General features: G+C 39.5%; 1 protein-coding gene across 2 annotated transcripts in view; it reads right to left on the reverse strand.

The window, feature by feature from the left end:
* Positions 1-23,683, reverse strand: part of RAB28 (RAB28, member RAS oncogene family) — a 59,242-nt gene that overhangs the window by 24,999 nt on the left and 10,560 nt on the right. For both annotated transcript variants that reach the window (XM_081021629.1, XM_081021630.1), the window contains exons 2-4: positions 23,086-23,182; positions 15,620-15,708; positions 11,423-11,552 (exon numbers count right to left, since the gene is read on the reverse strand). In XM_081021629.1, the coding sequence (XP_080877755.1) occupies positions 11,423-11,552; positions 15,620-15,708; positions 23,086-23,182 (316 nt within the window). The remainder of the gene's footprint in view (positions 1-11,422; positions 11,553-15,619; positions 15,709-23,085; positions 23,183-23,683) is intronic.

Here is a 23,683-nt window from a genome sequence, read left to right on the forward strand (position 1 = left end):
GAGCATAGAAAAGACACTGAACGTTGTCCTTTGCTGTCCCTGTTGTCAGCTTTTGAAGGAACAGGGGAAATAAGTACCGATAAATACCCAGGTAGCTTATTCAAAAACAAATCACCACTGACTTTTCATAAGTTCAATGATAGAACATTTCCCTAATAATTTCATATTTACTTTGCCATTGTGCAATTTCAGGCTTTACACCGAAAGAGGTTATATGAGAGAAAACCACACAAATATTAAGACATTTACATACATACACACCATGGAAAACAGGGTGTGCTAATCTACAGAACGCAGAACCCTAACAAAATCTACACTTCACTCACCAAAATCTACACTCACTCCACCAAAACTTTTATCGGCAAACCCACTAATGGGGACAAAAATGTTTTCTTCACACAAGCATACAAACTCTCAGTATGGCTTTGAAAATTACACCAACGTGGTTGAAAATCATGTCTGAAACAGAGGGATGGAGGCCAGTGTTGCCTGCAGCATTCCTGACCAACATTCAAGGCACCCGAGGGTGCCATGGCACCCACTGGAAGAGGAACGGGGGGAGCGCACCGCCCCCCAGCACCATCGGGGAGGGGGTACCATTGCGGCCGGGGGTCCTCCGGACACACGCCCCCCCCACTGCACCAGGCACCACACCCCCGCGGGTGGCGTGCCACGCCCCTGGGACGCACGCCAGCCATGCCCCCGCCTGCTCTCTGCCCCCAGTGCCGGAGCATGCAGCTTCACCACTGATGGCACCCTGGTTGAAAACCACTGCTCTTAAGTATTGTTTCACAGCAAAAATATTAATACTCCTCCTTTCCCTGCTGCTGCTGTCTTCCTTCTGTCTGAATTTAGCCTATAAACCTATGGCAGGGACCACTCTTACTGCAGACACAGCAGGCACTGTCATTCTCCAGCAATTTGACTTAACCCCCCCCCCCCAAGGTGCACTCCATTGTCTCACGAGACAGACAAATGCCAAACCAACTCAATTCAGTCTTTGAATGCTTAAACAGGGCTACTAGGAATGTATACAGAACCATAAATAATCCAGTTCTTTATTCTTCTGGTGTGTGAACTTCTCGGGGCATTTTAACTCCACCAAAAGATCCTAAACCTCTTAGTGTGCTGGACACAAATGCAGGTTCAGACACACCCTAAGGGGTGTGTTCTTTAGCTTATAATGGCTGTTTTCTCATCTCACTACCGCAGCTCATGGTAGCCGACTGCCTCCCTTCATGTTCCTTATTTCCTTTCTCCCAAGACTGCAGGTCAGTTTGTATCAGAGTTGGCAAAATTACTCAAGGACTAATTTGCAACTAATTTGTGAGGGGTCAGTTAGTATCAGAATTCAAGAAATGGGCTAACTTTGTTCCATGACGAGCAGAAAGGCAGTACCACTTTGCATGCTAGAAACAAGGAATGCAGAGTCCTCCATGAAAATTAAGCTAATGTTCTGAAAATATTACACAACAGATTTTACTTATTACTGATTAATTGTAATATGTTTCCCTGCTCTGTGTGTAAATTTTAATATGACCAAATGATGAACAATATATTTGTAGGTGCTTAATTATATTCCTTTTTATTGTAACTCAGTAACTGGTCAACTTATGTCTTACAAGGATGAGTCAATTGAGAAGAAAACTGGCAAGATATGAGACACTGTAATATGAAATTAATGATGATAATTAATTACATAAACTCAATATGTACAGAAGAAAGTACTAACCAAAATCAGCTTTTCATATATTAACTTATCAAGCTATGAGGTGCTCCCCTAAACACCATGTAGAAAAAGAACTAATGCTAGCTAGAAACAAGCACACTTCTGTAGAAAAATGAATATATCAAATTATTTAACTGGGGCCAGGACAAATTATGCTCAAGTCACCAGATTCTTAAACACCTTCCCCAGAGTTATTTTGCCTCTTTTTGAACCTATATCAGCTTGTCATTGAAGAGAAGTAATGTTATGTCCAGTACTGTCTTCTGTTTGTAACCATTAGGTTATTAGAAATGGAACAGAAGAACATTTAAATGATACAGTTTAAGTATATGAATTCCCTGATGAAACAGCTAAGTCCAGAACTACATGTTCAGCAACATACACAGGGATTCCAAACCCTGTATTTGCCCTTTTTACATAAAGTGATGGTAGTGAGCATTTTGCAGAGGAAAATGGTGGACAGGAGGCAGTGCTTAACCATTTTCTCCGCCGCCAGTCATTTTACCCACTTGAGTGGCAAGCACATTTCAAGATCTTGGCGGAGAGAAAAGACGGGAGCAGGGGTGGTGGATGAATCAAGAGAAAAAGCAGTATGTAGGAAAGCTCTTGCACAGCTCCACTGTGAAGTAATTCTTCCCCACATGCTGGTTTGTCAGTAACCTCTATGTTAACATTACATATTATTATTATTATTCTGCTTATAAGCGTTGTGAATAGCGTATCAAATAGTTAAGCTAGAACATAAACAATTGTAAAAGGAGCATTAGAATATCCTTTTGTGAGGATTTGCTTTTCAGTATGTATTTTTTTTGTCCAAAGTAACAACACTGGGAAGTGTTATTATAGTAGACTCTCTTGAGTAGATGGTCTTCTCCCTCCTCTGCCTTGCTCCCCACCCAACACACACATGGCCATACCACCGGATCAGTAAACAAACATTATATTTAGTGAGTGTACAGATTAGATGAATTTGCAGCATAAGCAACAACACTGTACACTGGCTGCAAAGTTTTATTACAGTTCCAAATTTGACTCACTTTTTAGTGAAAATAACAATTGTAAAAATAATAATAATAATACTTAAAGGCATGTAGAAGTTTTGCAGAAATTCTTAAAGATATCTGTACTCTCCTTTTCAAACCCTGTGCAAAATGCCCTGTATTAATATCCTTCTTACAATCGAACATTAGTTACCCTCTATCATCAGCTTCCTTTGGTGAGGATATATTTCCACAGTAGCTAATGGAGACATTCCTACAAATCAATGTGCTGCAGTGATACAGAAATAAAAGCTCATTTCACTGTAATGATGCTTCCAGACTTCCCTCAAGTCAGGTGGTTACTTGCAGTTAATGATCTGTGACATGCCACACAAGTAGTCCTAAAAAGACTTATTATCCACTGCATGTGCAACAATATTTGCTTTATGGATGGCTAAATGAATGAAGACATTCAATGTAACTGTAAAAGTAAAAATCAAAAGAAAACTTACAAGTAACATGTTTTCTTTGAGTAAAAGAGCTGTGAACATTTTCCATTAATACTTAACCTTTTGCTGCAGCAGTGCAACCACATATAATGCTTGAATCCATAAAGCCAAATCACTGTGCAGGGTTAATGCCAATTATCCAAAACCGTGCTAAATGTGTTTTGCAAAAATGTAATTTTATGTCCAAGCTCAGCTGATAATAATTATAACTCTTATTTATGCCCTTGTTATAGGCAACAACTTTATAAAAAGGACTATAGAATATTTTCTTTTAATTGATGGATAACAATGAACCATTCTGTTTTAAAGCCAAGAATCATTAACCTAGCTACTGGAGAAACTAACATTTTTTTTCTTAAAGTAGTTGGTGCAGTTAGGCAACACAATATTGTTCACAGTTGACTACCGAATGAGACATTCACATGTTTTCTGATTTATTTCCTTTTCTATATTCCACTTCTGTCCACAGTAGATTGACGGCTTTCCATGGTACAAGCTCTTCATTTGTTGTAACATTACCAAATATGAACAATGCTGCCAGAAAACATTTCTACTTAAACACAAAGGTAGAATCACCTATCTATTTTATTTATAAAAATATTAATATACTGCCGTATCAAAAATATATCACAGCGGTTTACAATATAAAAACATAAAGCCATACAGTAAAATAATAAAAAATAAAGACAAGTTAAAAGCAAAAGAATCAAAAACAAACAACAGTAGACCATTGTGGAGGATGTACTCTTACTTGCCTGCATAGGCCTGGTGAAATAAGAAAGTTTTCAACAGGCATTTAAAAACTGGCAGAGAAGGCACCAGCTGAATCTCAATTGTTAGGGTATTTCTCAGGACTGGGAATATCTGGGAATATCATCCCAAACTCTGAAGCAAATTTGTTTCTTAGACTTATTGTTGCTGTTAAAAGCACAATGGGTTGCCTCCAACTAATTTATATTCAATAGACACATTGAAATAAGCAAGGTGATTGAGCGGGTGGTTGCTGAACAACTCTAAGCACGTCTGGAGGATGCGGACCATTTGGATCCCTTCCAATCGGGATTCAGGCCTCACCATGGGACTGAAACTGCCTTGGTCGCGCTGGTCGATGATCTCCGGCGGGCTAGGGTCCCAACAAAGCCAATCCCTGACCCCAGATTCCAGCCAGTATGCTGATGTTAAATTGCAAACTGGGAATTTGCGCTGGGACTTTAATTTGTGGAATGAAGCAGAAAATCAAATCAGATATCAGTTTTAAAGAACTCATTTGCAGATATCCAAAACATTATTGTATGATACATTTACACAGAAGTGTTATAGTTTTCTTCCTTTATAAAACAAGGGAGTCTAAGCTGTATTTGAGGATATCCTAACCTATCAAAATCCAGTGTAGTGCTGTCTTATCCCACAGTGTAAAAATTCATTACTCAGTACAAACAAAAAATAGCATTTACAAGCCAGTTTACAGTGGTACCTCTGGTTACATACTTAATTCATTCCGGAGGTCTGTTCTTAACCTGAAACTGTTCTTAACCTGAAGCACCACTTTAGCTAATGGGGCCTCTTGCAGCCGCCACACCGCCGGAGCACGATTTCTGTTCTTACGCTGAAGCAAAGTTCTTAACCTGAGGTAGTATTTCTGGGTTAGTGGAATCTGTAACCTGAAGTGTATGTAATCCGAGGTACCACTGTACTTGAAAACTCCTAAGCTTATTTGTGCAGAAATTAGTAAATTTTTACTGAGTACCTAGAAATAACTAAACTCTCCAGTTTTAAGAGCAATTAAGTTATCCCAACAGAACAGGCAGCTCAATGCATTAACCTTATGAGTTACATTAAAATGTAACCTTTAAACTTCACACTACAACAGTGCAACATTTCCTGCTCAGAGAAAGCACTCCAGCATCAATTAATCATCACTCAGCCGAATATACCATCAACATTTTTAATTAGCACTGATGCACTCTCTTTTCAGGCCCATCCATCACAATGGCTGTTTAAAAACCTGACTTATTGGACTCTGCTTAGGAAAGGATCTGGATAATATCTGTGAGAAAAGGTATCATTCTTCCATCCACCCTACAATGCTGACCGATAATTCCTACCCCTTCTACAAGTTGCTGATAACAACTGCCCTCAGGCTAACCGGCCAGCTGTAAATCAAGTAACAGCAGCTCCTATGCAGTCTGGGTTAATTTTAGGTCACAATTTATCCAGCAGGAATGTTGACTTGACACTTGCATGTTTTGCTTATAGATGTGATAAAGGGAGGAAACACTGACTGAGTTTGTCAGGCTCAAGGAACCAATAGGGGAAAACCTTATGTAACAAAAATATTTTGCCATAGTAGTCAATGGTATTAAATAGAAATAGATTTCAAGCTGAAATTAGTATAACTTGTTCTTTTATTTTCTGAACTTGGGTGGGATGGGAAGCCTGTACTGGAAGAAAGGAAAGTCCTTAAGATCAGTTCTAGGTACACTGGATAATGATGAGCAAGCCGCTACATCATCTTCTAAGGGCCATGGCAACATAATGATTGACTGCAATGCAATTAAAATATTTATGGGATGGATTCATTAGAACAACTTTCTGCAGCATTTCTAAGCACCATTTCCCCCCGCAATAATGGCTCACCACTTCATATCAAGCAGTTGACCTCCAACAAGTGGATAGTGAAAAGAAAACCTTCAGAGCATAACGGAAGCTCAGTTGTCCAGTCAAATCAATTTTCTATCTGACAGCATAGTAAGGAAACAGCAACTTTTGAGGAAGTTCATTTCTTGCAAAGGGAATGAATGCAGCTAGTAGTGAATGCTATTAGCATGCCTTTTGGAAGTACACAAAAGGAGATGAGAACAAAATTCCAGTGACATGTAAAAAATATAAGTACAGTGGTACCTCGGGTTACATACGCTTCAGGTTACATACGCTTCAGAACAGAAATCATGCTCCAGCAGCGCTGCAGCAGCGGGAGGCCCCATTAGCTAAAGTGGTGCTTCAGGTTAAGAACAGTTTCAGTTAAGAACGGACCTCCAGAATGAATTAAGTACTTAACCCAAGGTACCACTGTACTGTCCTTCTCATGGTTTTAATACTGTTGTTGCATTTTTATTTAGTACTGTATGCCACCCTAGTAATTTATTTCAAGACTGAAATATAAAATAATCACATACCAGAGGACATTTTTTGGGGGGGTCTTTAGCAGGTAATTTGGGAAACTTACAGTGCAATTTACAGTGAAATCTACCATATTTTTCGCTCCATAAGGCGCACCTGACCATAAGGTGCACCTAGTTTTTAGAGGGGGAATTCAAGAAAAAAAATATTATTTAAAGGGAGCGCTGAGCAGAACCTGTCTGCATCCCAGGCTCTGCTCAGCGCTCCCTTTCACAAGCCGCGCAGAGTGTGTGTGTGGCTCTTGGGGGCTTTTCCCCGAGGAGTGACGGGCTGCCCTTCTCCCTCCTTGGCCCCCAAGAGCCACACACACCCACTCCGCGTGGCTCTTTAAAGGGAGCGCGGCTCTTGGGGGCTTTTGCGGGAGGTGGGGGAAGCGCTCTCTCTAGCTGTTCTGGCTTCTGGGGTAGCCTTCATGCCGCTGCCCTGAGGAGGCTTCGCGGGCTACCCCAGAGCTGCTTTAAAGAGCGTGCGGCTCCTGCAGGCTTTTCTAGAAGGAGGGAGAAGGGACTGACTGGCCGCGTCAGTCCCTTCTCCCTCCTGGGGAAAAGCCCGCAAGAGCCACGCGGAGCTTGTGTGCAGCTCTTGGGGGCTTTTCCAGCCTGCCTCCCCCCTGCATTCGCTCCGTAAGACGCACACACATTTCCCCTTACTTTTTAGGAGGGAAAAAGTGTGTCTTATGGAGCGAAAAATACGGTGTGTGTGTCTGTTTAGAGGTAAGCCTCACTTAGTTCAATGGTACTTGCTCAGGTAAGGGTATATACTTACACACACTTTCTTGGGAGCAATCACAACTGAAACCAGTGGAACTTCCTTCCAAAGAAACACACATAGGATCAGGTTATTAATTTTTACACTTAGTCATTTTGTTTTTCCCATTGCACACAAGCCAAACAAATCAAAGTAAGGGAAAAGTTAAACATCCACTTCCAGCACTCCATGTAACTCAGTTCAAGGTAAGTGGAGTAGGAGGGCAGGAGAGCCCCATACATTGCTCAATTAAATCCAGTAAATTGCTAGTGTAATACAGGCAGCAACCATTTTAGGTGTGTCCAATTGACATGCGATCACTGAGGCAGGGGTCCTTTTGAACCCAAAAGAAGGCAGAATGGGGCCGGGGCAGAATGGGGCAGTGCGCACTTAAACGTGCTCCGCCAACACATGCAGGAGCCAGGAACGGAACCCCACGCGAAATGGTCACCATGTATATCAAAGGTTGCTGTATTCACAGCCCAGATCTGGACAGCTGATTCCAAGATTACTGACTCCAGCATGTTGCTCTGCCAGAAATTTGATTCCTTGCATCTTAATGATTAGCAGGTTTATTGCAGTTAAATGCTTTCATAGGCAAGTTTGGTTCATTGGATGCAGAGGAACTACAAAGGTAGCAAGTATAATAGACTAGGAAATAAAACAAGGTGAGAAACATGGATGGTAGGAATGGAAAAACAGCCTAATTATGGGACCTCAGAGTATACAGAAGACAACACAAAAGCAAAGGAAGAGAAGTTTATCTTTGTTCTGAAGGAACCATTTCATTTAAGCCTTAAAATGCTGTATTCATACAAAATCAGAAAATGATAAAATTGTAGAGTTGGAAGGGATCTTGAGGGATCTAGTCCAACCCTTTCAATGCAGGAATCTCTATTAAAGTATGCATGACAGATGACTATCCAACCTCTTCCTAAAAACCTCCAATGAAGGAGAGTCTGTTCCAAAAGAGCCCGTTCCACTGCTGAACAGCTCTTACAGTCACGATGTTCTTCCTGATGTTTACTCAGAATCTTCTTATTGTAACTTGAAACCACTGGTTTGAGTCTAACCCTTCAGAGGTTTCTCCAGCAGGAGAAAACAAGCTTGCTCCATCTTCCATGTGACAACCCTTTAGATATATGAAGATGGCTCTGATATCTCCTCCCAGTCTCATCCAGGCTAAACATATTAACATGACTAAATGCCATATCAAGCATGAGCCTCAAGCTTTTACATTACTGTGGTACCTCGGGTAACAGACGCTTCAGGTTACAAACTCCACTAACCCAGAAATAGTACCTCGGGTTAAGAACTTTGCTTCAGGATGAGAACAGAAATTGCACAGCAAAATGGAAGCAAGACCTTCCCAATTCCTCTTCGCAGTAGCACCAGATGAGCACAGGGTAGTACAGGTAGTACAGAGCAGAAGAAGCCCAGGTTCATACAGCTTGAACTTCATAATTTTAAATCATTACTTAATTTGTTAAGCAAATAATGCAACTCCTGTGCTGCTTCATGTTTCCTCCCTTATAGTCGCTTTCAACCACTTGTCTTTTGTTTCTGCGACCATAATAAAGTTTGATGACGATGATGTTAAGCAAATTTAATATTGCCAAGTTGTTATTTACATCCCTTCTAAAGCTACCCTATCCTAAGGTCAGAAATTGAAATAATACCCTACTGGGGTTTTAGGTGTATTCCCATTTTTACAGTTCAATTATGTCAGAATCACAGCTATCCACAGAAGTTGCAAGAACTGAAAGTCCACAACAAGATTGGTATAAATACTTTCCGTCCCCTTTAAACATTTAAAATCATGACAGGCCATCAAGTATGTACTGTGTCTGTACAGAACAGTTACCCGTTACTCTTGAGATTTATGTGCATTTTAAAATGGCACCCAGAGCTATGTTAGGTCTTATTTCCAGGACAGTGGACTACTTGGTTTTGGTACTAAGATTATATAAGCAGAAAAGAAGAAACAGATTCTAATTAAAGAAAACACACAGTCACCACTCTATACACCACAAGGAAAAATGTTATCATTGAGTGATGTGTAAAATTAACAGAACAAACTCTACATAGTGAAAATCACATTCATGCAAATTTGTATGAAGCTTTTTCAAGTGCTTTGATAACAGTAGGAAACAAAAGGCACGAAGTATAGCATTTGAAAGCCCTTGATCAAGACTTCACACAGGGAACAGAACTATAAACATATTAATAATATTCACTTATTTCAAATAACTAAGTTAGGAAAATCAAAAGCTGCCTTTATACATTTGCACCATGCAGCTTTTAGGAGGGACTGTGATGGCTGGGCATTCTGCCTTTTCTGTAGCCTCACTCCAATCGTTTGTGGAATTTGGAGGGGAAAGAAAACCTAAACAAACATTACTTTCTAAAAAGTTTCCAGTGATAAATGCAGACAGTGCGCATCTTCCAGTCTGTAAATGTAACGATTTGTTAGCGTTGGCATTTCAGTCAACTTACAAATGAAATACTATAAAATTGACCACTTATTATTTGACTATAATCAAACATTGCCAAGTATTCTATGAAAGCAAGAATGTCACTGTGTCCATGACAGATTACTTTTGTATTGCGCTATGGTGCCACGGGCAGGAACGATGGAGGGCTGCTTGCCCCTCAACACTGAGGCTGTCAAGAAGGAAACTTAACAGCAAAACAAAGCTTCTCTTACTGGCTACCTGCTACAACTGCAGGAAACTTCAAAGAGGTACAGGAATACAAGTGGTCAGTGGCAAAGGTCATGGCTCAGAATTCCTTCTTGTACATGATCTAACCATCTGCTCTGTAAGGCTCCTGTGAAGGGCTGGACTGCAATCTAGAAAACAGCCACTGAAATAACTGAAGGTACTGAATTATGCATCAGTGTTGCCTTCTGCTTTCATTTCATTATCCACACTTTATTTATTTATACTGCATTTGTATTTATTGAACCTACAGTTTCAGGATAAAAACCAAACAGATTTCCCCCCCATGAATGATTCACATTTGTTATGCTGTTATAGTAAGTTACCTAACACTTATTGTGCTCTTTACTTGGCTGCTCTTCAATCTGCTTAATTATTCTGTTGCAGGTGGCCAGTGACTGAATATTTTTTCTACTGTGTTGAGCAGTACTCTAGAATCTACTGTAATTAACAGTGACATAGAAAGTTTTACAATATACAGTAGTACCTTGGTTTTCAAACTTAATTCATTCTGGAAGTCCGTTCGACACCCAGAACCATTTGAAAACCAAGGCTTCCTTGAGCTTCCTGCACTCAGTCGGAAGACGTGGAAGACATGCTGCACATTTGGCTTCAGAAAAACCTTCGCAAACCAGAACACTCACTTCCAGGTTTGCGGCGTTTGGGAGCTGATTTGTTCAGGAGCCAAGCTGTTCGACAACCAAGGTACAACTGTTTATTGTGACACATGAAATTACTTTGTTTCTGCAATGAGCCAATTGTCATATCTGTAGAGTTTAAAAAACAACAACACGTTTTTCTGTTGTTCTCATAAAATTGTTACTTTAAAATATATGACCAATATTTGACTAGTCAATTGACCAAACCTTGTTTGATAAGGGCAATACCAAACCTTAGTATTTGCTAAAATGATTGAGGGGAAATTAGGCTCCTGACAGTGTTCTTGTGACTTAACACATAGCTCTTGCCCCATCATTCTATCCTTGCCCCCATGACACTAAATAGCCTCTATGTTGTTAAGCTCCTCATGGTAGTGGCTTGTTTGTTTGTTTGTTTGTTTTCCTTATTATGATGTGCTATAGTCATCTCTCAAAAGATTATTATTTTTATTATTAGGAATTAAGGCTATGTTTTGTTTATTGAGCACAGTTTAAGAAAAAGAAGATGAATAATACAACCATTTTGTATAAGAAAAATAAGGAAAACATACTGGCAACGTTTCCCAAGTTTTATGGGTAATGTCATGCTGCTAATCACTGAAGCAGGTTATTTCCATGAAGTGATAACCCCCAGCAGACTAAACATTGTGATTGCTGTCACAACATAGCACCCCCATTTGGTCTAATGCATGAAATATTACATTCTACTGGCCAGAGCCTGCCAAAATCAATGAACAATGGTGCCAGTAAAATAGAAGGGACCACACATGTACCAATGTCTGCAACGTTGAGGCTCACATAGTTGTACTGCAGATCTGTGCATATGGATTATACTGCTGACCTGCATCTTAGCTCGATCACCAAAACATTCCAGCTAAACAACAGTTCAACAACTTACTTTTATTGCCTACGAGAGCCACATGTGGCTGAGTTTCTGACTCTTCGTTGACCTTCTTTACAACATTATACCAATCTTCTACATTTTCAAAGCTCTGTTGGTTGGTGATATCATACACCAGGAGGACAGCCTGAGAAGCAAAATATATATATATAAAGCACAGTATGTTAAGATGTCTAAATTTATATTTAAAAAATCTATCTTTATGAGAACTTAGAAATGAGACAAACTGAACACTTACTCAATGTTAATTCATACAAGCTCCCCACCACCAGCATTAAAATGACACATACACAGAAAATGTTCTAAAATGCAATGTTCTAGGTAAGAAACAGCTCTTGGAAAAAATAAGAGTTTCCTTTATTTTAAGGGTTATGTTGCACTCCTAATCATATTAGCTGAAACTGCACTGAAGCAAAATAATTGACAAACGGAGAAGAATAACTGAGGTTTCTACACTGAGATCCTCATTTGGGAGGCAAGTCTACTCTGGTGGTTTCTGAAATTCATAGCCAGCCACTTTGGACAATGCATGGCTCATCATTCCATGGCTAGGGAGTTCTAGTGTTTCAAAGCACCTCATGTTGTAGAACGGTATGTCAAATCCTGTGGAATAAACATGCCATGCAAGCCTACAAGGTTGTCACAACCTCTACCCATATCCACAGGGTCTTGGAAATTTTTGTCTATGGATTTCAGTGTAGATTTGCCATCCTGTAAGTATCACACTACCACTTTCGTAATATGGACCTCTTCAGCAAGATGGCTCACTTTTTGCCACATCCAGAGCTTCCAGTAGCCAAGGAGGATGCCCAGCTGCTTGTGCAACACATATTATGACTCCATGGGCTCCATGTAGGGAATATATTGGAGAGGCGACCTTAATCCACAGCCCATTTATAGCAAGCCCTTTTGCAACTTTTGGGTATCAAGCTCAAGTAGTCTTCCTCCCATCATCCACAGACGACGGTCAGACAGAACAGACCAAACGCAATACTGATATATCTGCACTGCTGTATAAATTTTCAACAAGACGACTGGATCACAATGCTTCCCCTTAAAGAGCCCCCCCTCCACCCAGCAGTCCCGTTTTTCGCCATCAACTATGGAAACCATCCACAAGCCTCTGACTGACCCTGCCCCCCTCTCTGATCCCCACCACAAAATACTTTGTCCAAGACCTTCCAACTATGCATCAACTCCTTCAAGAGCACCTGGGCTGGGCTAAAACTGCGTCCAAAGAAATTGCAAGTAAACATTGCCCAGAGGGCACCAAACTCAAAGTGCAACTATTCACTCATCATCTTCCCTCAAAATGGATGCTCATCATCTAGGACCTTTCCAAATTGAAGCACAGATCAACACCATGGCATTTCAGGATCATTTCCTGTCTATGTGGATGCCCCCAGCGTTCACTCCTTATCCCCCTCTGCAGCCAAGCATCCTTGGGTGGCATCTTGGTAATGGTGGAAGAAGAAGAGGAATATGAAATGACTCAGATTTTAGACTCTCATCACCATGTTAGTCTGCTGCAGTGTCTGATAGACTGGAAGGGTTATGGACTAAACGAACACTCCTGGAAGGGTGTCATAGATGTACCCACCTCTGAGCTGGTACACCACTTTCACAGGCACTACCCCATGAAGCCAGATCCAAAGACCAAGAAAGGGGGGGCATCATCGGAGGGGAGATGATGTAACAAGTCCTGAGGTCACCATGTGCAGTGGCAGGCTGAGATGAAGGAGGATGGAGAACAGGAGGGTGACATTGGGAGACAGGGCTGAGACTAAGGAACAGAGGTTGAAGCAGACAGATTCACCCCCCTCCCAGGATGTGGCTGTCTTGGCTGAGGAACCAGTCCTGCCATTCCACCACACACACACACCCCAACCGGGAAAGGAGTACAGCAATGGAATCCAGTGAGGGTGTTAGTCCACCACTAGGTGTTAAAAAACCAGGGTCAGAAGGGGAGGGCACAGCCTGTTTGCCCAGGGCCTGGCAGTGCTCCCAACACTGGGAACAGGCGCATCCTCCTTGATGCAATGATCATCTGCACACTTGGCAGTCTCATGAGTCTCATGAGTAAGCATGCCTTGCCCTATATTTGGAAGCTTGGCAGATGAGCTTGCCAACCTGCTAGGGCAACTCCGTTGCTTCTGTGCTGTTCTGAACTCCTTGCCCTGACCTTGGACTTCTTAAATTTGGATTGCTACTCCCAGCCCATGTAGCCTCATCTTTCCTGTCATTTAGCCTGAGTGTAGTGGCTACTGTGATTCATTACTTGCCGCTGAGCATATAAGTTCTTCTTCTTCTTCACTGTCATCGGCAGGACAGCACCTAGTTCCCATCACCCTCAAGTTTGCAGAGTCTTAATTATGAATCTCTAACCTTGAAATTATGATAGAGTGAAATTGACAATATAAAAGTCCAGACAATGGTTTATTTGTTCTAGCAATAGACTGAATCAGTCATGCCCAATAAAACAGATATATGGAAGATGTCAGAGGGATATGATAAAAAATTTCTGGGCTAAGGTATAAAAAATAAAGTCTAAATAAAGTTTACAGTCTTATTTAAACTTAACCTAGAATATGGATGTCCACAAAGTTACCAGCACTCTGGGTATCAAATTTATTTCCACAGCTATATTTTTGTAATTCAAGTGCAACTTCTGCTGTAGAGCACAGCATTGAAATTTAATGAAGCAAATCTGAAATCAAAAGAAATTGAGGAAGAAAAGAGGTTATCTGATAAGTTAAAATGGTAATAGAATTAGTGTAGTGCCTAAATATGAATAAGGATGTCTAAGGCTCAAATTGTGCCTATTATAGTTAATTCAGCAGATGGTCTCATGCAAGCAATTGCTTTTTAGCCTCAGTCTCTCATCTGCAATAGGGAGATACTAAATAATGACCTACCTGACTAGACTGCTCTAAGGGATACTAAAATAATTTATATTAGGTGGTTTGAACACTCAAAATACTTCATATATCAAAGCTAACTATATACATTTATTTGGAAGAAATACCTCGAGAACAGATGGGCACTATTTCCATGGACTGGCTGCATGGGAAACATATTTTCTAGTATTTCACATCCCCAATTGCTTTTAATTTTGTGTATATAATTTGCAGCCATATAGTGAAGTTACCATATTATTGAGAGTTTAAATTTAATCTCATTTTATAGTGCTTCCTCGCCTTATGTAGGAAAACATGATGTGGCTCAAGAGATGCAGCAAGGTTGACTCAGGTTTGGGTAAGCTGCAATAAACATCTGTTAACTTCATTTCTGAAAATGACTAGCTTTAAAATTTAACAAGTTGGCCCATTTTTCTTCTACTAATGTGCAATTTCCAGTCTCTTCAATTAACAATTCCTCCTCTATATTTACACATTGCCACACACCCCATTTCATCTGGGCCTCAACCACCTATTTTTCTCTTTAATAAGGGAGAAAACAAAACAAAAATAGGTTCATCACAAATAAAAATGGGCTGTGGGTTTGAGTAAGTTTTATTGTACATATTTATAAATCAAGCTGTCCAAAAAGCAGTACTATAAAAAATCAAGTGTTCTTTTGTAGTTTACTAACAACAGAGGGTGCACTGTCTCAAATGCTTCTTATTCTAAACAGAAAAGAATGTATGTAGCATTACTGATAATTTAAAAATTTGCCTACTTGTAAAGCACAGTTCATTTTCACTGCTCTGCAAAAACATTTAGCTACCTAGTTGCCTTCTTTTGTTTGCCCTCCTAGAACCTCAGCTGGCTGAATGAATTTAATAGCATAGGATTGCTCTTAATTTCCTCCTTCTACCTTTGCTCCCCAGGAAGCATCTGCACTCAAAACAGCCACTATGCCTATTTAGATATCCATGGGGATATCTAAATAACCTTGACGAAAACTGCTATTTTCAACTTAAGCCACAATGCAGGGCCATGAACATCTGTTTCGGAAAGCTGTTAGGGATATACAAACTAGCACCTTTCGTTCATAAAAGGAAATACTGTTCAAGCAATCCTTTGCTAAAAAAATTCAGTCTACAAAACCAATGTTCAAAACAGTTTCACTTAAGCAGATGTTTACATTTTACTAGCCTCTTAAAATTCTACTGCAAACTATCATTTTTACAGTAAGGTCCTAGAGAAGCCAACAATAAGTAACCACAGTAACTTATAATTTTTTAAACCATACCTGTGCGCCATAGACATATTTATCCAACATCTTGCCTCCTATTGTTTGGCCTCCTATATCCCATACTTGAAGAGTAACATTTACATTTCCTGCAAGAAGGGGGGAAAAGATGTATTTGACATAGCTGGTTCACAGAAATCAGATATAAATAATCTTTGCAACAGAATATTGAAGCAGCAACACCATGTGTTCCACCTTTGTCAGATGTGCTGTTGCTGATGTATCTGTCTTGTATAAAAGAAATGAACAGTAGGCTTTGCCACTGCCTACACCAAACCATGCCCTGCATTTGACCAGGATCCAGAGCGCAATGCAACATCTAAAGGAGCTTTAATCATGTTTTCCCAAACTGCACCACCACCACCCATATCTCATTGGCAAATAGTTTTTTAAAAAAACCAAACAAACAAACTGAACAGTCATGTCAAATGTTGATTCTTCTCTTGATTTTTTCCTTAATAATATTTTTCTGGATGCTTTATGAAAACCATTATTGGTTTGCTTATTTACATCATTTTAACTAATGCAAGTCTGTTAAAGTGGCAATATGATAAGACATGGTCTGCTGTGCACAAAAAACAAATTCAAGGATCACACGGGATCCAGACAGCATATGTGCGCATGTGTGTGTGTGTGTGTGTCCATGATAAACACACAACATAGTCAGGATCCAAGAGCTATTAAATAATGCCCAATAGCTTGCACAAACCCACTGGGGATTTCTGACAGCAACTCTATCTCACTACCACGCCTCCATTGCAAACAGCTCCGCCCCCCCAATTTACTTGCTATGTTACCAGGAGGGGCTGGTGTTCAAGGAATGCAAAATTAAAACCTCACTTTGGTGCATAAAACTAGGTAATAATTATTATTTTATTATTTATACCTCACCCATCTGGCTGTGTTTCCCCAGCCACTCTGGGAGGCTTACAGCATACAGTATATCAAAACATAATAAAACATCCAGCATTAAAAACGTCCCAATACAAGGATGCCTTCAGATGTCTTCTAAAAGTTATGTAGTTCTTTATCTCCTTGACAGCTGAAGGGAGGGCGCCACCACCAAAAATGCCCTCTGCCTTCTCAGTCCTGGCAACAAGTTGAGCACAACGAAATTTTGTGCACATTATTTTCCAAACAGTTTGTACCTGTCAACATCACATCATTCATTATTTGTGAGTGCTCAGTAGCAGCCATTTTCCACTTATTTGTACTAATAATCTGACACATTTTCTTGTGGGCAATTTTCCCCCTAATTCAGCTGAGAAGACATGAATGGTGTGCAAAGCTATATTTTCACTTTTATCTGTTGCACTTTCCACAGTAACAGCCATGTCATTTTTAAAATTGCAGAGCAGCTCTTCTGTTTGGAAGAGCAAATAACTGCAGAGAAATTGAAAGTAAAGCTTTGGCAGACCTTGCTCACAAATGAATAGTTATACAATGGATCCTGGTTATCTCCTTGATAGCACAGCTAGAAAGACAGACTCAAAATACTAAACGATTGCACTTTTCAGCAATAATAACTGGACTTGATTTTAAATATTGTGTCTAGGTATTCCAATAGTCCTTAGCTCCTCACAGTGTACAGTGGTGCCTCGCAAGACGAAATTAATCCGTTCTGCGAGTTTCTTCGTCTTGCGAATTTTTTCGTCTTGCGAAGCACGGATGCACCCTGGTACTGTATTATAATGGGATAGCGGGCAAAGCACAAAGCGGGTCGCTCCCCAGCAGGAGGAGTTTCCCCAGCCTGGAGGATCTGTTGCCGGGAAGAGGCAAAGACACCCCCTCCCACCTCCCCACGAAAACAGCCCTCCTTCCTCTGTCGCCAAGCCTTGCCGCGTCTTCGCTCCGCCAAACCGCGTCCCACATCAAAGCCCCAGCCCGCTCCTCTCCCTCTCTCTCCATGAGGTGCCAAAGGAAGTTTGAGCCCAGGAACCGAGGGCGGACGCACGAAGCGCCCGGCGCGGACTCTCCCTTGCTCCCCCCGTTACCTTGCGCCACGCTGCCGGGCTCCCCACAGTCTCGGCAGCTGCTCCCGGCTTCTTCCCACCCCCGCAAAGGCGCCTTCGCGGCCGCCCAAGCACAGTGGATGCCTCCTCCTCCTCCTCCTTTGTCCCGCCTCCTCCTGCCTTCGCGCAGTTAGAGCAAAATGGAGCAGCCACGTGGGGAGGGGGAGAGAGAGAGAGAGGCAGAGGCAGAGGCGGCACAGAGACCCAGCCAGATCCGCTGGATCCCAGCTCACCTGCCTCCTCTGTGCCCTCTCCAGAAGAGGATCCCTCTGGAAAAGGTAGGTCGCTCCCCTGCTCGCTCCCTGCCAGCCCAGTTCCCGCTTCAAAAGGAAACAAACTCGCAAGACGTTCCGTCTTGCGAAGCAAGCCCATAGAGAAATTCGTCTTACGAGCACCTCAAAAACCGCAAAACCCTTTCGTCTTGCGAGTTTTTCGTCTTGCGAGGCATTCGTCTTGCGGGGCACCACTGTATATGTGTCAGCATACTCAATATATTGTGGATGCTAAACCAGCACTATATTCCATTAATAAATATTCCAAAAGCAAAACACCTTCAATGTGACTTCAAATCTCATGAATTGAGCAGTGGTTTTTAATTTTTCTCTAGCAGAAATCCAAATTATTCTAATATCAAGCCTTTATAATACTTCATATAATATAAGCATGATACAGCCAATTTGAAACATTTCCCAGTCTCACTGATCTCACTAAATAAAAGCTTAAATCTCACCCACAGGAATTCATTTGTTTGCATCACACCCCCCAAAAATGTAATGATAAAGCAAGAAAGATATAACAGCTAAGAACCATAGCTGTCAACTTTTCCCTTTTCTTACGAGGAATCCTATTCGGAATAAGGGAATTTCCCTTTAAAAGGGGGAAACGTTGACAGCTATGCTAAGAGCCAGCTACTGCTGGAATCAGTTCATGTCAGATAAGTAGTATGTCCACTTTTGCACACACTTTAAAAGTACTTAAAAGTACTTACATCTAACAAAATACTGAACACAAGAGTGTAACAAATTGCAATCATGCCTCTTCCATTTAAAATAAATGTGTATGTGTAGAAACAACTCACATAAATTATTCCCTATGCCAACTTTTATAACCAGTGTTAACATTACCACGGCAAAATATACTGCCTACATACATCACATTTTAGAACATAGTTCCATGAACTGTTCGAACAGCACAGCTTGCATAATACAAAATAGTGATTTTGTGCTCAAAATCTAAGCAGCCAATGCATTTTTTCCCCCGAACAAAAATCTCAAAGGGATGCTTTAGGTCACAATTCTAGCATCATAGTATGCTACTTTTTATGGACAGAAGCTCTGTGCCATCGTAACAATGAGCAGACTAACGAAAATTCAATAGGTGCATATTTTTCTCAAAACTGCATTTTCTCTGTCACACAGCTGTTAGCAGAGCAGTTGGTCAAGACAAGAAGGTGGAAAACCCTAAACAGTCCACATATTCAAGAGCAATATATATTCCTAGATTCCCATGTTACAGATGTCAACCTGAGGAAATGGAAGGTGTATGCGTGCGTGTGTGTGTGTGTGTGTGTGTGTGTGTCTGTGTAATGAAGAAAGAAAGGCCATCAGTTTGAATTTTGTATGTTATATTGCAAATAAAAGTTTAATACACCCAAGTAACAGTTATTAAAATCCTTCATATCAGTTACAAAAATATCCATTTCTTTAAAACAAAAGTAATTCTATAAAACAAAAAGATTTAATTTCACTTACTCAATATTATTAAAGATAAAATTGATGAACCTTATGTTGATTACTCCTAATTAAATCAAAGTAAATGACTTACAGTACTATGGTTTCAATCATGCACCCATTCATGTATATTTAGAGTGCAAACTTGCACGTCTTTTTTTTTATTTTATTTCACAACGCCTATATATTGCTTGAATGTAATAAAGCTTCAAATTGGTTTATAAAAGTGTCTACTCAGAACTAAGCTCCACAACAAAATCAATAAGACTTACACCTAGGTAAGCATATACAGGATTTTAGTCTTAGTCCCACTGCATTTAACATAAAAAGTATTGATATTTTACAATATACAACTAACATAAATATAAGGTTTCCTGTCTGAACACCTTTTAAAATTCTTCCCCTAACATTGCTGCATAGTCAGATAAATAAATGATCAGGAAAAACTTGAGAAAGTTAGCCAGTTTTGATAGTGTTTTGCCTGTGTTAAAGAGATACATGTAGAAACTATATTCAGATCTGGAACCTTCTTTCTATATAATAAAGCTAGTGTGAATAATGGTTTTAACAACTTTTCTGTGTAAATATATTCCTGAAGGGCATGTGACGTGTCAAGCTACTCTCAAATGAATGGAAGCTCTCATCCATTCTAATGAACCTTGCACAGGAGAACTTCCCTTGGATTGCACCTGAAGGCACCCAATTAGCAGGGTTGTTGAGACTTAAGACTAATGTGCATCAAAGCTATGAGCAACATATTACGTTGAAAAATATCTTATTATGATTACAATGTTCAAAAACACAAGGTTCTTCCCTCTTCAAAATATGTTGGTAGCTGTATTTTCCTAGAATCCTGGTCTTAAGCCCATTTATTTGGCAGAACTTTTTACTGAAATAAATGAGACTAAGATATGTATTTTTCAAGTGAGGCCAGAATTATTCAGTTAGGTTCAATTTCCATGTATATTTAAAACTGGAGAGAATACAGACTATCCATGTAGATGTTGAACAGTGGTAAATATTTCAAGTAACTATACACAAATATGTTTTACACAATTGCATGATGTATATTTTTGGTCCTATAGCAAAAAAAAAACCTTTAAAGTTTTCATATGTATTGAATATTAAAAATTCTTAAGAAATTTTGTTTTAACTTCAATTTTTTTGTACTTTACAGGAAATAATGTTCAATTGAAAGTGAAGCTGAGTTTATTAGGAACACAGGGCAGATAGCCAAACTCATTTGGTCTGAATTGATGCCACTAGCAGGATTCAACAGCAGCCTTCTAAAAGTATACTTGGGGCACTGGTTAACCTTACTTAAAGTTCTACACAGTAAAGATGGAACTGAAAACACGTCTGTCCTCCTTTTTTACTGAGGCCTTTTAAAAGCCTTTTCACAGTGAAACCCTGTTTACTGGCTTATACCCACAACCTTCCTGAAAGTATTTTGACTGTGACTCTTAAGGAGCTCTATCTGCAAAACTTCTGACTAACAGATGCACTATTTTAAGCATTGAAATCTGCACAGTGGTTACATCTAAATGACACACTAAACTGGATCATAAAATATAATGAACCAGGCCACTATTTGGAACATAATTCCCTCAAAGAGAATTGAATCAGTTTTAATTTTAAAAATATATCATTTTACAGTTAAACTATTCAACATTATTTGTGCTGGAAGATATGTACCACAAATCCAAAAACATTTATCCCAATGCAGAGACCCTTGCATACAGCGGTAGACTGAGTATGAGAAGGACCTTCCATACAAAACAGTTGGCTGACACCATCAGCTGTGGTAGCACTGGAATTGGGAGGGAAAAGAGGTCCCTAGAATCAGACCTTCTTCCCTCCAAACCCAAAATAAATGCCTGTCAAAGCTAACAAGAATAAAGGTACCAAATATGAGCTAAAATCAATATTCAGTCTTGAACAATTACCAAAGGTTCATGAAAAAGGAAGCAGAATAAGCGTTTTTATTTAAAATACTTTCACTTTAAAGGGTCCTCTTCAAAAATATTAACCCAAAAATATTAATCCCACAGCTCTCAAGAAACTGCAGTTTTGTTACCTGGCCCCTAATGAGTTCAATCACAGTTACTGTTTCTTTTTGAAATTGCTATTCTAGTTATTGCACTTTAAAAATAACAATGTTGCTATTCAAATAACAATTGCATTCATCTTTAAAAATGGGTTTCTGTGGCATAAACATTTTAAGCACAAGAAGACTTATTATGGCTCTCCAACAAACATTACCACCGATAACTAAAAAGTTATGCCATTATGTACAAAGAGGAGCTTGTGAAAAAATCTGGAAAAATAACAATTTTATGTACTCCACCAAAAAGCAACTGAAATGTTCTTATAAACACAAATACAAGAAATATGCAGATGTTATAAAGAAAGTGGGTAATATTTTATTATAATTGGCGAGAAAAATTATTGTAGGAAAAGAAATTTTCCCAAGCATTCAATCCCCATTTAGAATTCAATAATGATTTAATATGTTACACAAGCTTAGCAGCTATTATTGGGGGTGGTGAGGGGGAGATAAGAAGAAATGTATTTCTGGCCCACATTCTGCTATTGAAAATATGATACATATTGTATGTACATCTAGAGAACCAAGTGGGCAACACAGGATTATTCTCTACATTCCTAAAAAATAAGCACCCATATTTGAGATTTAATATCACATCCAACAAATCTATGTAGTTTGAATGTTAGTAAATCTGGAAAAGTCCTGACAACTTTCCCAAATTTCTGCTGAAGTCTAGATTCTGAATTATTTTTCAGGACCTCTAAGATTGACACTCATTTAACAGAATTTTCAGAAAAGTTCATCTGAGGTTTAGCACACACAAAAATCCTGCTCACTGTTCAATTCAACTATGCTTCATATGTATTTTCTTGAAAAATCCCAGAAATAATAAAAGTTCAATCTTGCAGCAACATTATCAATTCTCCCTGCAGTTTCATAGTGAAAATGCTCTCTCCAGCTTTGGTTTGTTAAGCACACCAGGGGAAAATGCCTTTAATGGAATATTTTTATGCTTGCAAATTGAATTACATTAAAATGATCAACTCATTTTAGACCCCCCCCCCAATTGTTTAGAAACAAACTTTAAGATTCTGTCATTCTTTTTTAATTACTTCTTTACGTTTTCCATGCAGTGTACTACAACTGGCATCTAAATAGTTTCTTTGCATCACGAAGTGAAACATCTTGAATGCTCAAACTGTATTTTTATGAGTGCCTGGGGACCCTGAATTTTAGTGGTCTATTAAATGCCAGCAATTTCATGCTGCCTTGCATAAGACAGCATTCACATATCACAGCCTAGCAATTCCATAGTTACAGTATATATGTATCCCCTCAACCTAAGTAAAAGTAGAGGATATTTTATCTAAAAACCATATTCATTTCAAAATAAGCATTTTTCCATTTCCATTTTGCACATGGTGTATCTACTTTAAATCCTAGATTCAAGAACCTCATACAAACACATTCTTGGGAATCTAAATATTCACACACAACAAAACATAATGCAAATATAAAAAACAATCCTTCATCAGTAAGTATCCTGTATTAGTAACTGAAGCTGGTTCATACTTTTAGAACTTCAGAACTTTTTCTGTACTTAAGAATACAGTCCTTTTCTCAACACTTTACTGTTGGTCACACTTTTTCGTATTATGCATGTTAATCTCCTCTTACCTGGGAGTGTTATTCTTTTCAAAAAGAAGTCAAGTCCTATGGTTTGTTTGTACTGCTTCCCAAAAGCTTCTTGAGCAAAACGTGTGGCTAAGGATGTCTAAAAACAGAATCATATTAAGTTCACTTGATATCTCAGAAGACACAACTGAAGTAAAACATAATAAAATGAAAACTAGGCAAGTTTTAAATCAGAGCTTCACGACTGTTTTTTTTTTGGGGGGGTGGTTCCTGTTAACAGATAGGATACCAATTCTAAAACTATAGAAGAGAAATTTCTAACACAAAACTGATGTCTAAAGTGAGAGAGTACAATAGAATAAAAGTGTACATCCTATTCTACACACACGAAGTCTGGGCTGCTCTAGCAGAGAGCACAAGAATTTATCTTTACCTCACAGGATCATAGGATGCTGCCTTATATCAAATCACACAATTTCTCCATCAAGCTCAGTATTATCTACAATGACTGAAAGTAGCTCTCCAAGGTTTCAAATAGGGATTGTTCCCAGCCCTTCCTGTAGATGCAGAGTTGAACCAGAGATCTTCTAAAAGTAAAGCATATGCTCTGCCACACTCCAGATCCTGCCTTAATTACTTA

This window comes from Podarcis pityusensis, assembly GCF_964106645.2.
Source record: "Podarcis pityusensis genome assembly, chromosome: 9".
Lineage (NCBI taxonomy): Eukaryota > Metazoa > Chordata > Lepidosauria > Squamata > Lacertidae > Podarcis > Podarcis pityusensis.